The sequence below is a fragment of the Macaca nemestrina genome, chromosome 19 (assembly GCF_043159975.1).
Source record: "Macaca nemestrina isolate mMacNem1 chromosome 19, mMacNem.hap1, whole genome shotgun sequence".
NCBI classification, from domain to species: Eukaryota; Metazoa; Chordata; class Mammalia; order Primates; family Cercopithecidae; genus Macaca; species Macaca nemestrina.
In genome coordinates this window covers 46052998-46068102 of record NC_092143.1, presented here as the reverse complement: position 1 = coordinate 46068102, position 15105 = coordinate 46052998, and the positions used below count along the sequence as shown (strand labels likewise).

General features: G+C 40.3%; 1 protein-coding gene across 9 annotated transcripts in view; it reads right to left on the bottom strand.

The window, feature by feature from the left end:
* LOC105499564 (ectopic P-granules 5 autophagy tethering factor) overlaps positions 1-15105 on the bottom strand; it is a 137322-nt gene that overhangs the window by 56867 nt on the left and 65350 nt on the right. For all 9 annotated transcript variants that reach the window (XM_071085434.1, XM_071085433.1, XM_071085435.1 and 6 more), the window contains 5 exons: positions 13945-14157; positions 11412-11535; positions 7452-7596; positions 4177-4348; positions 2897-3059 (listed from right to left, as the gene is read on the bottom strand). In XM_071085434.1, coding sequence (XP_070941535.1) covers positions 2897-3059; positions 4177-4348; positions 7452-7596; positions 11412-11535; positions 13945-14157 — 817 coding nt within the window. The remainder of the gene's footprint in view (positions 1-2896; positions 3060-4176; positions 4349-7451; positions 7597-11411; positions 11536-13944; positions 14158-15105) is intronic.

The following is a 15105-nucleotide window of genomic DNA, read 5'->3' as shown; positions in this document are numbered from 1 at the left end:
TTTCCCCCTTCTTTCTTCAAGCTATATTAGCAATTACCAATTTTTCTTTCTTTTCTTGAGATAAGGTCTCACTCTGTTGCCCAGGTTGGAGTGCAGTGGCACAATCACAGCTCACTGCAGCCTTGACCTCCTGTGGTTAAGTGATCCTCCTGCCTCAGCCACCCAAGTAGCTTGGACCACAGGTGTGCGCCACCATGCCTGGCTAATTTTTGTATGATATTTTTTGTAGAGACAGAGTTTCTCCATGTTGCCCAGGCTGCTGAACTCCTGAGCTCAAGCAATTTCCCCACCTTGACCACCCAAAGTGCTAGGATTACAGGTGTGAGCCACCACGCTCAGCCCAAATTTTTTTTTAAGGAAAGAAAGCACAAGAACTTTGGTATGTCTGTAAAAACATCTAAGCCATGTTCACATCAGTCCTTATCATAAATCATCTTTTCTCTGACCTCCCTTCAATCAAAATCACCTAGAAGACATTTTAGAAAAGGTGTATCTTTTTATTTCAGAATTAACAAAGCAAAAGATTATGTTTAAAATCTCAATTCAAGGGTTCAGACAAATAATATAATACTATGATCCCTTTTTCTGTAAAGGAAAAGACAATTCACTGGTAGGTTTAGAGTTTCAGCTCCCTGGCTTGCCTGGTGGTATTTTCCACTGCAAGACCCAGAGAGCTAACAGGAGGTTAGGGCAAGAGACCTGTTCTTTAGCTGAGGCAGTAAATATTTACAATTCTTCACAGAGCAAGCCATCAGCCAGAATTGGAAAAACATTTCTTTATCGTTATCTCACTTGTCACTTATAAAAATGCATTTTAGAATTCTCTTCTCTATATAAAATTAACAGTCTGGTAAAGATATGTAGTTTTAAAATACAGAAAAACACAAATTGGTGAAGACATCCCTTTTTTTATTAAAACTGGATACATTTTCAGTTTTTTCCTCACTAACTCAAACTCCACCGTAAATTGGCAAACTTTTCTCCCAGTTTTACTACTTCAGCAAGTGATTGTTTCTTAAATATTTCTACCTTGGTCTTACTACAACAGCATTAGTAACTGGGAAAAAAATACACCAAAAGAAAACTAACTGTATAAAGCACCTGGCCAAAGATAACTCAATGTTTAGGAGTCGCACATATTTACAATAATATACAGGAAAATAAGTTGGACACATCCTAACTTTTAGGTCAAATTTCTGAACTTTAGACACATACAACTATGTTGAAAAATCAGAGATACATTTTGAAAGTCATGAAAAATACAATACATACAAAAGATTATTTCAGAGAAGACATTTTGTAGAAAAGAGTCTCCCAAGGAAATTGATGGAGACATTGGAATAGTTACAATGAAAATTAGCAAAAAATGAAGGGAAATTTCTGAAAGACAAACAAGAGAGAATAAAATAAATTTTCTCCAATTTCCAAAAGCTAACAAAAAAGAATCATTCGTGTGTAGACTTAGATTTAGACCATAGGCAGTGCTCATCTCCAAGCATTTATCTTTCAGCTTAGGGAATACTGACTTCATTCGAAGGAGGAATACAGAGCGGTGATTAATGAACACAGGCTGGCCAGGTGCGATGGCTCAGACCTGCAATGCCAGGACTTTGGGAGTCCGAGACAGGCAGATTGCTTGAGCCCAGTAGTTTGAGACCAGCCCAGCCTGGGCAATATGGCAAAATCCCATCTCTACTAAAAAACTCCATCTCTACTTTAAAAAGAGCACTGGCTCTGGAGCCGGACTGTCTGGGCCTTTCTGGCTCTGCCACTTACGGGCTATGGCACTTTAGGTGCACAACTTAATTAACTTGTCTGTGACTCTACTTCCTTACCTGAGAAAAGAAGATAATATGATAATGGCCACCTCACAGAGTTGTTGTAAGGATAAAATAACTTATTTAAAGTGTTTAGACAGGGCCTGGCATAAAGTAAATGCTATGACATGCTAACTTCAGCTAAGCTTCCATCATGAAGTCCATACGATATCGCAGATCCAAATTCTGCCTATATTCCAGTGCAAGAAGGTAACTCTGAGAGGCAGTTCAAGTTTCAGTCACGTTGTTGCATGTCTCTCCTCTTTCCTGTCAGCAAGCTCCACCCGACTAATTTGCTTCCCCCATTCATCTTCAGGGGTTCCCTGCCATGTGCAGCAGATAGCCAGAGCTCCCAATGATGGTGCACACCAACCTTTCCAACGTGAATTCCCACCACCACCTCGAAACACTTGGAACAGGCTGACCTAGCCACTGACCCCTAAATGACATCAGGGCCACCCCACTTCCACATTCCTTCTAACTGCATCATCACCAAAGTCTTTTAAGAATCAGTTGAGGCCAGGCACGGTGGCTCATGCCTGTAATCCTAGCACTTTGGGAGGCCGAGGCGGGCGGATCACCAGGTCAGGAGTTTGAGACCAGCCCAACCAATGTAGTAAAACCCCATCTCTACTAAAAATACAAAAACTAGCCCGGCCTCGTGGCATGTGCCTGTAATCCCAGCTACTCGGGAGGCTGGGGCAGGAGAATCACTTGAACCCAGGAAGCAGAGGTTGCAGCGAGCCAAGATGGCGCCACTGCACTCCAGCCTGGGGACTGCATTTCAAAAAAAAAAAACAAACAATAAAAGGAATCAGTTGAAGCCCCTCTCTCTAGGAATCTTCTCGATGATTCTGATTTTTTTTGAATTCCTATTTGAATATCTGTCTTATAGGACTCATCTGGTATCTACAGAAATATGTGATTAACTCTATGAGTGTTTTCATACGCACCAAAACTAGTAAATGTTTGGGACACCGACAGTGTGCCATATATGTCTTTCAATCTTCCTCAGTGATATGCCAACATTACGGACTCAATTAAAATTCTCTAAATTCTGAAGAAATGTAAACACTTACTTGAACTGTGACAACTGCAGCTCCTTGGCATTTCTTACCACTGCTGCCTCTGCACTCCAAATGCAATGTGGTCTGTTCTTCACGATTCACATACTGCTTTGGCATTGTGTCCAACAGCTCACCATCCAGAGCAACCTGCTGAGATTCCCGAAGAGCTGCGTTTCTGAAAAACATCATCAGGGGGTAAAAGAAAGTCTTAGGAAAAGTTATATGATAAGTGATAAAGGCTTCCAGTTACCCACAGCCAGCATTATAGTGCAGCAAAATACGCATATACCATAGTAACAGAGGACCAAAGGTTGTGAGCCAAGACTTACCCAAATCATTCCCCTGGCAGAGAGGCTGAAGAGAAAGCTAAGAAATGAAAGAAAAGCCTATAGAAAAGTGAGACAACTTTATAGCCACAAACAAAGCTTCATTTAGAATCCATGTTATACCAACAGACCCTACAAGAACAAATGAGAATTCTATCCTAGCTTAATCATCCCCAAGGGGTGCCTTAATTGTAAGTACCAATGACTTCTTAGGTATTAGCAACTCAAAATGAAATGTCAAAGACCAAGAAAGCAGCTAATGGCATACATGGGGTGTCAAAACTGGTCTAACCGTATGTATCATTACATTAATGGGCAGGTGCTTATGTGTGCACTCAACACACACTCAACAAATGCCTGGACCAAAAACAGCCAAGGAAAAAAATACCAATAAGAAACTGATTCACATAGGATTTGTAAAAGTGAGGCTCACTTACTGTTAATGAAACAGACTCCACATATGCTCCTTCTCACAAGATCTCAAGTTAGATCAAAACCTTAAACTGTTGATCATTTTGTATCCACCATGTGAACTCAAAATACTTAATAACTTTTCCACACTTCAATCAATGTTTATGTCAATTTCTTAAAGAATATGGAGAGGTAAAGAGTACAGCAATGAGAAAAGAAAGGAACTCTCACTTCGCACCTTTCCAACACCATCTTTCCAATATCAGAAGATCTCTTCATGAGAAGCATAAGAAAATCTTAGCTGGCACTGCTGATGCTCAGAAATGCGACCACAGGAAACGAGAAATTGATAGTTGGTGAGAGTACCACATAATTTTGATGTGAAATTATAAGACTTGTCACAACTTGGTTAACCAAGTGAACCATCTGGGCCAGCCTGGGCAAACTATCCTCATGGTAAAAATGCTGACGAGGAAGCCACTCCAGGTAGCAAATCATCCAGACTGTCAAAGCCACCAGCATGGGAACATGATCCTTGAGGCTGCACGGTCTTACCTGGCCTGCTGTTGCAACAGATTCAGGTCTGTGCACACCAGCTGGGTGGCGTCCTTCTGACTCAATAGCACAGCGGAGGAAATAACTGGCACAGGAGGCTTCACTGGGTGCAGAACAAGGGGAGGCTGGGGAGCCTCATGCTTCCGCAAGTTACTTAAAACTCTTTCTTTAGCTGAAAGAAAATTAAGTCATATATACTGAGCAATCAGGTGAATTAGCAGGAGATCAGAAGCATGTGGTACAATTCAGCAGCATTCCTATCCTCAAAAAGTTTACAGTCTTACGATAGTTAAAGAGTTAAAGCTCATGATCTTAAATTATTACCCTAGACAGGCCTTGCATGACACGCTAAGAAGTTTGAACTTGATATTAGTGTAAAGCTACTATCTAGTGCCTTACACTAATATCAGGTGGATCTCATGAACAGCTCTATGCAAGCTTGAGTCAGATGGTAGCTATCATCTGAATAATGGTTTAAGTGAATGGAGTAGGTCTGGAGGCAGGTAACCTAGTTAAGGTTTTTTTGTTTTTTTGTTTTTTTTGAGACGGAGTCTCGCTCTGTCGCCCAGGCTGGAGTGCAGTGGCCGGATCTCAGCTCACTGCAAGCTCCGCCTCCCGGGTTTACACCATTCTCCTGCCTCAGCCTCCTGAGTAGCTGGGACTACAGGTGCCCGCCACCTCGCCCGGCTAGTTTTTTGTATTTTTTAGTAGAGACGAGGTTTCACCGTGTTAGCCAGGATGGTCTCGATCTCCTGACCTCGTGATCCGCCCGTCTCGGCCTCCCAAAGTGCTGGGATTACAGGCTTAAGCCACCGCGCCCGGCCTAGTTAAGGTTTTAATGCCATCATCCAGAGTTCAGAGGAACTGAAGAAAAAGGAATAAGCATTATGGAATATAGCTGAGTTAAAAATCTGAAATCAGGTCAAGGTTTGAACAGGAGGACTGGATGCAGTAAGAGATAAAATGAATGAAGACATATGCATAAGTTCCTTCAGCACTTCTATTTATGCAGTCATATAGTCCATCAGTCATTTACTTATTCATTCACTCAATAAATGATTTACGGAGTCCAAATAAGCAATCCACTGCCACACACACACACACACACACACACAAAGGTAAACCTCTACCATGCAACTTTGCCCTAGATTACACATGATCTCATACTGTTTAATCAAATTCAAATGTTTGATACTTCTAAACTTAGTACAGAGCTGAATACACAGTAGATATCCAATAGATTCCTGTCTTCCCTTCCTCTCCCTTTACCACACTATACACATACCACACAGCAGGTGGGGACTGAATAACATGAAGAAAAATGCTGCTACCTACCCAATTCTTTTCAATAGCAAGAAACAGAGGAGGGCAGTGGTCAAGGGAATTTCAAGTCAATAAGTCAAGTCAACAAGTACTTAAGGGACTACTATGAATTTCCGATTACATTCCAGATGTAACATTCCATTTTCTATTCTTGTTGAGAAAAATTAAAGAAAAATTAATAGCCATGACTTTACTTGGCATAAGGAGACTTGTATTGTTTGTACCCCAAACAGATGGAATTCAACATTTCAAATAGGTCAAGTACAGCACTATCCCTTATAGCTGGCGTTTTTCCACTAGAACTAATCACTGTTTGCACAGATGTAACCAAGTTAGGTATTCATCACTGGATAAGACTTGTGACTATGTATGTTAAAGTTCCTTTCAAGCAACATAAGAGGCCACGATGCTAAAGGAAAACTGGGGGCTCTTTCAAACCCAAAATAAGTTACCGTAAAAGAAAAACCAGGGATATTTTAAAAACAAACAAACAAAAAAATCTAAATTCATATTTAATAGGAATCACCACTCTGGACCATGACTGACAAAAATATTGAAGCCAATAAAACAAATTTAGTTTAAGAAAAAGGGTGCTAGTGAAATTTTTCCTACAACCAATCACACCACAAATTCAATCATTTGATATAATCATCAACTAACCTCTTACATCTGAGAAAAACCTGAAACTCACTATTTAGAAGTCTAGGCCCTAATTTTGTTTAGAAGTACAAGGTATAGTGATCACCAGACACAAGAGGTAGAATACTGAGTGGTGAACAACAGGTCTCTGGAATCAGACGGCTCTGCCCAATAACCAGCTATTGGTGGTTAGTGGCCCATGCGGGCAGGTCACCTAACCAGCTTACAAATTGGGTTTCTTATCTGCTCAATAGGGATAACCTCACAACATAGGGTTTTTGTGAGGACTGAGTTAGTGCATATAAAGCACTGAGACACTGCTTGGAACAAACTAAGGGCTTCATAAATTACTAACTCCAGCGAAAACAATTTGTCTTTTAGGGCAGTGTTCAGGCAACACAGCAACACTACAAATGGAAGGGCACGAACAGAAATCATTTAATAGTTTCCAGATCTATTCACATATTTCTTCCTCTTCTTTAACAAACTTTCAGGAATAGAAAAATGAGAATCTATGTTGCTGGCTTGAGGGCAATTTTCATCCCTTCCTCTATATATACCTTTCTATATCATTTAATTTTTCAAATTAATATATATAACTTTTATAATCAGAAAAACATATTATTGCTTCAAGAAAAAAATGCAGGGAGAGGAAATGTTGGAAGGAAAAATTTTAGAGCCTTTGAAGAGACCAGCCAGCACCATTTTACAGATGAATGGCGTGAAGTCCAGAGAAGTTCTTATTTCTCTCTCTTCATACAACTAACGCATTTTGGTTGGTGGCAAGCTGGAATAAGAAGGTATTTTCCATTTCTCTGGATCACCTCAGTGTCTTATTACACTATATATTGTAATATTTTGGTCGACAATTGAATTTATATGTCCTATATTTTTGAAATATAGTCAGTAATTAAAACAGGTTACCCCAAATATCAGCAACTTTAAATGGGTTTTTGTGGCCTGATAGAAAACTAACTGGTAATTTATACCACTCTTTCTCTAGAAAAATGTGCTGGGAGAAACAAGTAACTTAGAAACTTCAGGCATCTGATTCATTTGTAAGGTAAGAGTTCCAGGTACAGAGGAAAAGAGTTTATAAAAGAAAAAAACAGACTTCCGATTTTTAAAACTGCAAAGTAATTACATTTACAGTTGCACTTTACACCACTGTGTAAGTAAACTGAAATCTCTTTTTAAAGCATCAGAGGAAAAATGAACACTGGAGGAATAAAGTATGTCAGCCTCAACCTTCAATGGCTCTGATTCAATTATTCATTCACTCATTCGAAGCGGTGGGTGCTCCCAGGACCCACCCAGCAAAGGATCAGTGAAGTCCAGCTGCACAGACGAACTACAGGGTGTGGAATGGGACTCAAGCTTGGCCTGTGTCCACAGACCAACAGTCTCCTGAAACTCATGGTAGATGCGCTCCATGTTCAAATACTCCATCCACAGATCCTGAAACAGAACGACAGTATTTTAACTCTGACAGACAAGTCATAGATTCACATATAAAACTATATATTTAATTATAAAGTGAACCAGTAAGTTTCAACATGAAGTGGTCTACTCCAAGTCCTCCAGCATTAGGATAAATTGCCATTAAAATGACCACTCTAACAATCTCTGCAGTAGCTACAAAACTTTTTCGTGTATCATGATTAGAAAAAGTTTTAACAGCCCTATATGTATATTTAAAAATTATACACATACATTATAAAGCTAATACATTACGTATACTATAAGACATAGGTAAAAAATAGCAAATGTTAAAGAGATAAAAAATAAAATGTTAAAAAATAATCAAATCTGAATTAGATCAAGACACTAAATCCAACTATCAATTTACAGTGAGCACAGGGGACAGAAAAACATGTTAAACTACACCATGAAGATACAGTTAGCAAAATCCATATGTTGGGGAGCCTCTATGGACAAACGACTCAGTTTCTTCAACAAATAAATTGCAAGAAAAAGTAAAGGGATAAGGGAAGGACTTGTACATTAAACAGATTTTTAAGACATATCAACCAATCACAACATGTGAATCCTGATTCAAACTATGAAAATAAAAATAAAACTTTTATGACATTTATGAGAAAGGTGGAAACTTGAATATTGACTAAATATTTGGTATAAAAAATTATTTCTAATATGTTTAGGTATGCTATTAGGTTATGTCATTTTTTATCCCTATCTTTTAAAATCTTCATGTATCAACTGCTCTCTGGGATTACCGCCAAGATAAAATGGAAGAGGAAGTGGATGCGCTATAGATGAAACTAGACACATGGCATATGCGGGGAGGGGGAGAAAGGCATGCCCATTATACTGGTCTCCCTATTTTCCTATACGATGGAATTTTTTCATAATAACAGGTGTCACATAAGTAAACAAATAAAATGAGAAAACAATAAATATAGCAGCTCTAGTATCCTCCCCCTACACTCCCGTGGGCTGTCTTACCTATTTCGAATTATATATATTTCACTTTAGTGATCACTACGCATTAGAATGGGGGACTGCCTTTAACAACAACAAAAAGTCAAATTATCAATGAACTTCAAATAGTAACAGCAAGTGAGCAAATAGGGACTATGGGTTTGTGGACCATGATTTTTTTTTTTTTGGATTTTAAGTGCTCTAAAGGCACAAGGATCCCTCTAAACCAAAAAATGTCCCTGGCTTCTCCATAAGCACACTGCTGTGAAGTCCCAAATCATTATTTCCAAACCAACCCCACAGCGCAAGGCATTCCAGACTCAGAGGAGGAGCTCCAATGTAATCCCAATCACAGTCCTGAATTCTACATGCAGCTGACTGTTCAATGTGCTGGGTCAGATCCTCCTATTGTATACACGCTCCTTTAAATAGGGCCACTCTGTCACTTTCTCTGTCTCTATGCTAAGGAACTGTTAACAGAGGCTAACGATCAGAGCAAATACTAGGAATTAACGATAGGTAAACAGAGATGTCTTAGAAACCATAAAAATACAAAAGAACCCTGAGCTTGAATTACAGATCAAGAAATTATACATCAAGCGCCAAGCAAAGGCTGAATTAAAAAGAAAAAGAGGGAGAAAGAAATCAATTAGTTCTGTTGATGCTGAGGAACCAGGATAAATCTCAGAGAACCAAGAAAGCAATGGCTAATTTTTAAAAACACTGACCAAGTACCTACCATGTACAAAGCTTTGGATATGGATGAGGGATGTCAAGTATAAAAAGATGAGGATGGAACTGCACTCAAAGGATGTCAGGACATCATGGTCTCATGTGTATTTTTCCTGTTTCTCTGGCTCTATATTCTCAGTCTTATTTCTCTGTGCCTTAAATGCTGTTATTTCTCAGGGTTCCATCTTCAGTCCCCTTCTTAATCTACGTATTCTCTTACCACTAAATCCACATATCCAACTTTGCCTCATTCCTGAATTCTAGATCTGTATCTCCCCTTCTGACCAACTCCTTGATAGAGAGCTCTTGTTGAAGCCCCTCTGGTACCCGCTCTTCCAGGGTTTATCTCTGGGGGCCAAAGTTAGAAATTTGGAAGTCTTTGGGTATCTGATTCTTCCTCGATATATTCTTAATTCATCTATTCATTAATAACTGCTGCTATTTCAATAGCTTTCCAAACGAAGACTTCAAAATACAAGCCAAATTCTTTCGAAACGTATACATGGTCCTTAGGGATTTCACTCCTACTCACCTCTCTGGTTTCATCTGCCCCGCCTCAGGTGCTTTGCCCTACCCTGCACCTTTCTGAACATGCCCTACTCTCTCTCACCTGCTATGTCTCTGCACACACTGGTCTTTCTGCCCGTTAACATCCTCTCTGCCACTCCCTAACACCATGCCTTTCCTTTCCATCTGCCCAACTCCCATTTGTCCTTCAGGGCTCAGCTCAAAGGTCACCACTCCAGGCCCAATCCAAATGAGGGGTTATTCCTCTATGTTCCCATAGTACCATGTGCATTCCACTCTCCTAATTTTTTTTTTTTTTTAAGATGGCGTCTCTCTCTGTTACCCAGGCTGGAGTGCAGTGGCGCGATCTCAGCTCACTGCAACCTCTACCTCCCAGGTTCAAGTGATTATCCTGCCTCAGTCTCCTGAGTTGATGGGATTACAGGTGCCCACGACCACACCCAGCTAATTTTCTGTATTTTTTAGTACAGACGGGGTTTCGCCATGTTGGCCAGGCTGGCCTTGAACTCCTGACCTCAGGTGATCCACCCGCCTCGGCCTCCCAAAGTGTTGGGATTACAGGTGTAAGCCACGCACCGGGCCCATAATCTTGATCACAAAATGTAATAACTGTTTGTTTAGTCTCCTGTTTGCCAATAAGCTCTTTGGAGGCAGGGAATGTATCAGATTTCTTTTTGTATCTTTGGTACCTAGCACTTAGAAGACACTCAATAAATACAGAAGAAAAGGAAAGCAAGAAGAAAGGCAAGGAATGAAGGAAAGAAAACAAGAAAAAGACACCTACTGGAGATAAAATATACACATGATATGAAAGTAGGAGCGTTTAAGGATCCAAATGAAAGTGTTTCAACTCTTAGAGGTTCCTAAATCCCATCCTGGTGCTGGGTCAATGCTCAAAAGACTGCAACCCTAGAAAAAAAAGAACTAGAACAGAAGAGAATTGTCTTCTCCAACCCTTTTTCCCTGTCCCCAAGAAGGCTAGAGAAGCTTAGAGAAAACTGAGATTACAAGTGTTGGCCTGAAAAAGGGTCACAGACATCTTTGAGTGCCTGGGAGAGAACAGCTTAGGACATATGAAGACTGAAATCAAGTGGTTCCAGAAGAGCAACCAGAACTGTGACAAGGACAAGTAAGCACCTCCAAAGCCAAACAAAGGTGAGCTCCTGATCTCCTCCCTGCAACTAACCTCCTACATCACATATGGATGCTTACAAATTCTTACAAATTTTTACACTGCATATAAGAACGGGAGTAGAGATAATTGCTTAAAGGTGTTTAGCTGCTAAGAACTTCCAATTTTAAAATATACACAGTCAGAGGAAGGTTATGTTTATGACGTTGTAAAAAGCTCTAAACAAGCTTCGAGCCTTCAAGTAGAAGGCACGGTGTGGCTGGAGATTCAAAAGGGAGTATTCCCTCCATATAATCACTTAGATACTGACAAAACTCATAGAAACAATGACCATCTGAGTGACTATCCATTTTCTTATCAATAAATTTGTGTATTATTATGAATATGACCAGTTCAAATTACATTCGGATATGCTAAAAAAAGAGTGCTATAGTTTCACCTGCTGATTCTGCATCACTTTTGCTAGCCTGTGAATATCATAATGCTTTGGTAGAGAAGGGATATAGGTATCTCCTTTTTGAAAATTCTCATCTTCTAGCCATAATATATATACATTGAAGAGCCTAAAAGATAAAAACATAATTATATGAAACATAAAAAGATGAGCATGCAAATGAAGTTTCTTTACATCTCTAGGAACACTGGCACCCCTACGTAAGAGTAAAGAAAGCCCATAATACAGAAAATGTGGTCAACAACCACCACGGCTCCCAGGGAACTCCTGGTTCAGCAGGGGAGGCATGTTACAGATCATTCAAATATGATGCGATAATTGCTAAAACAAAAGGTATGAAGAAGGGGCTCTGACAACCATTCTTTAAAGTAGATTTAAATACAGTACACAGAAAAAAATAACTGGAAAAGGTGATTTTTACCACAGACCTGGGATCTGAATTTGGAGCTTTTCTTTCCTGAGCAATTCAGTCAGTTATTTTTGCTTGGAAAATAAAAACATTTTCAGAGAAAATATTAAGAGCTATTTTAAACTTATGCATTGTAGGAATTTTCCAGCTTTAGGCTCAAGAACCATCTCCCACCTCAAAGAATCACAAATAAATATCATAGCATGTGTGTATGCCCCTCTCATCAAGATGGAATAAAATAAAATCAGACTTAAAAAAATAAAAGTTCTGGCTGGGCACAGTGGCCTGTAATTCCAGTACTTTTGAAGGCTGAGGCGGGCAGATCACAAGGTCAGGAGTTCGAGATAAGCCTGACTAACATGGTGAAATTCTCGTCTCTACTAAAAATACAAAAATGAGCCAGACATGGTGGTGCACGCCTGTAATCCCAGCTACTCAGGAGGCTGAGACAGGAGAATCACTTGAATCTGGGAGGCAGAGGTTGCAGTGAGCCGAGATTGCGCCACTGCACTTCAGCCTGGGTGACACAGCAAAACCCTGCCTCAAAAAAAGTTCCAAGTTTCCAGTAAAAACCTTTTTAAAAATATGATACTTCCTTCATTTTTAATTTGTTTTGTTTTTACCAGCAGTACTAGAAAAATAGTCGGCAAACACACAAATTACTAGGTGGGGGACTGGGAGGTGGCCTGGCCTGACTTTACTCAATAAAGTGGAAAATTACCTCCTTTACCTCTGCAACAGCCAGTCTAGGAACAGAGACAAGGACAGGGCTTTGGGGTTCTTACAGGGAAGAGGTTGCTAGGTAGTTCTCTCCTCCAGTTTCTGACTCAGTGAAATAGATGGCCACTTTATGAACACATACCAGGAAGGGGAACATAACAGAGGCAGAAGGGAATATCTAACACTTTCTTGGCTTATCTAAAATGTTCACAGAGAAAGCCTTCCACTGCTTAAGGCTAGTTAAAAAGAAGTTCTCCTTCAACAAGCAACATAAGGGGAGAAATCATTCTGGAGGCTGAGAGAGAGCCCTAAAAGGTTGAGGGCAAGTAAACCTGAGGCCTCAGTGCTAGTTGAAATGGGGGCCTCATCGAGCTATTGGGTATTCAGGATTAATTCTTAAGAGCCATTTTTATTAAGTTTTATTTGTAAGACTAGTATTTGGTTTATATCAAACTTATAAATGAAAGATGAAGGAATAGTGTAAAAGGAATCCAAACCTATCTTCAGAGTTCTTAACCTTTTACAGGAAGCAAATATTGTACCCTGATTTTATAGGGCACATATTTTTGGGAGATTACTAGACCCCTCATCCTAGGTGGATCCCTGAATCTGGTGGAGGATGAACCAACTAAAAGAGCCCTGCCTCGGTCATTTGTTTCTTTTGAAGAGTTATTCTAGGCTACGTGTGGTGGCACACACCTGCAGTCTCAACTGTTCAGGAGGATCACTTGGGCCCAGGAGTTTGGGGCTGAGGTGCACTATGATCGTCTCACTATAATTGTGCCTATGAATAGCCACTGCACTCCAGCCTGGGCAACATAGTGAGACACTCCTTCTTAGAAAAAGAACTATTCTAGCAAGGTTTTTTTGAAACAGAGTCTCACTCTGTTGCCCGGGCTGGAGTGCAGTGGCATGATTATGGTTCATTGCAGCCTTGACCTTCTGGGCTTAAGGGATCCTCCCATCTCAGCCTCCCAAGTAGCTGGGACCACAGGTGCATGCCACCAGGCTTGGCTAATTTTTTTTTTTTTTTTTTTTGTAGAGATACGGTCTCACTATGTTGCCCAGGCTGTCTAGTAGGCTTTAATCGTTGCTTACCTGCTATGATAAAATTTGGTTTATTTCTATTTTTACACAAAGAAGTAGAAGAGGATTTATCACTCAGACTACAGGCACTCGACACAAGTACATCCAAACTGTTGATTCAGTTCGCTTGAGGAACATAAAAGAGAAACATTTCAAGATGCAAATCTATATCAAAGCCACCTTCCATACACAACCAAACCATGTTAAGAGAATAACATCCAGCAGTTTGTAACACAGTTAACTGCTCCAGCATAGTACCTGTGCTGCAGACAACAATGTAAGAGGCTAAATAACCATACTCACCTCACCAGCTCCTTGTGCAGTTCTGGTGAAGTCAGGTAACCAGGGGTGCTCTCTGGCAGCCCTTCACTGCCCTCTGCTGGAACACGGAGGGCCTTGCTTGCAGCATGGTGGAAGTCAGCCACCTCGGTCAAACGTCTCTTCATTTCTTTCAACAAACTGATATGAGCAGGGCTTTGAAAAAACCTTCTTCCAATACAACCATCTATGGGTAACCTTAAAAAAAACGCAAGCACAGATCTATAACCTTTCAACACAAGATGTTCTTTCTGTATGGCATAAAATAGCAGTCAATTAGCAAGGCAATTTACTGTGATTGTGGATATACACCATTAAATTAATACCTATTATTTCTACCTCAAAGATTATTTTGATGGTCCAACAAGATGGTGTATATGAAAGTAGTTTTACAAAGTGTGAAATGCTACACAAATTTAAGACATCATCACTATTTAGAGGTACAGCATAGATAAAGATGTTCTCTATTCTTGAAGAACTTGCAATCTGGCAAAAACAAAATTAGAACTGACTAAGAATCTATCTAACTTTTTATCTATCTATCTATTTATACACACACACACACACATGCACACACATATATATAGATAGATACTTTTTTTTTTTGAGACAGAGTCTCGCTCTGTTGCCCAGGCTGGAGTGCGGTGGCAAAATCTTGGCTCACTGCAACCTCCATCTCCAGAGTTCAAGCGACTCTCCTGCCTCAGCCTCCCAAGTAGCTGGGATTACAGGCACGTGCCACTGCACTGGGCTAATTTTTCTATTTTTAGTAGAGATGGGGTTTCACCATGTTGACCAGGCTTGTCTTTAACTTCCGACCTCAAGTGATCCTCCCACCTTGGTCTCCCAAACTGCTGGAATTACAGGCTTGAGCCACCATGCCCAGTCAATATCTATATATTTCAAATGAGTGAGTTAAGGGAATGAGGAATTGAGGCAGGAGCTAGAGAGCAATGGTTGGTAATAGTGGATGTCTCTGGCTGGGTGGAGTATCTTCATATGAATCCCATGAAAATGCTAAATATTCCCAAGTACAACCCATAGGTGACAGACACAGACTGGCCTTTGTTCACACCTGCACCACTCATCACAAGGTCCCCTCCCACAAGCCCATGACAGTCACACAGGCAGCCAAGGTTTGAGACC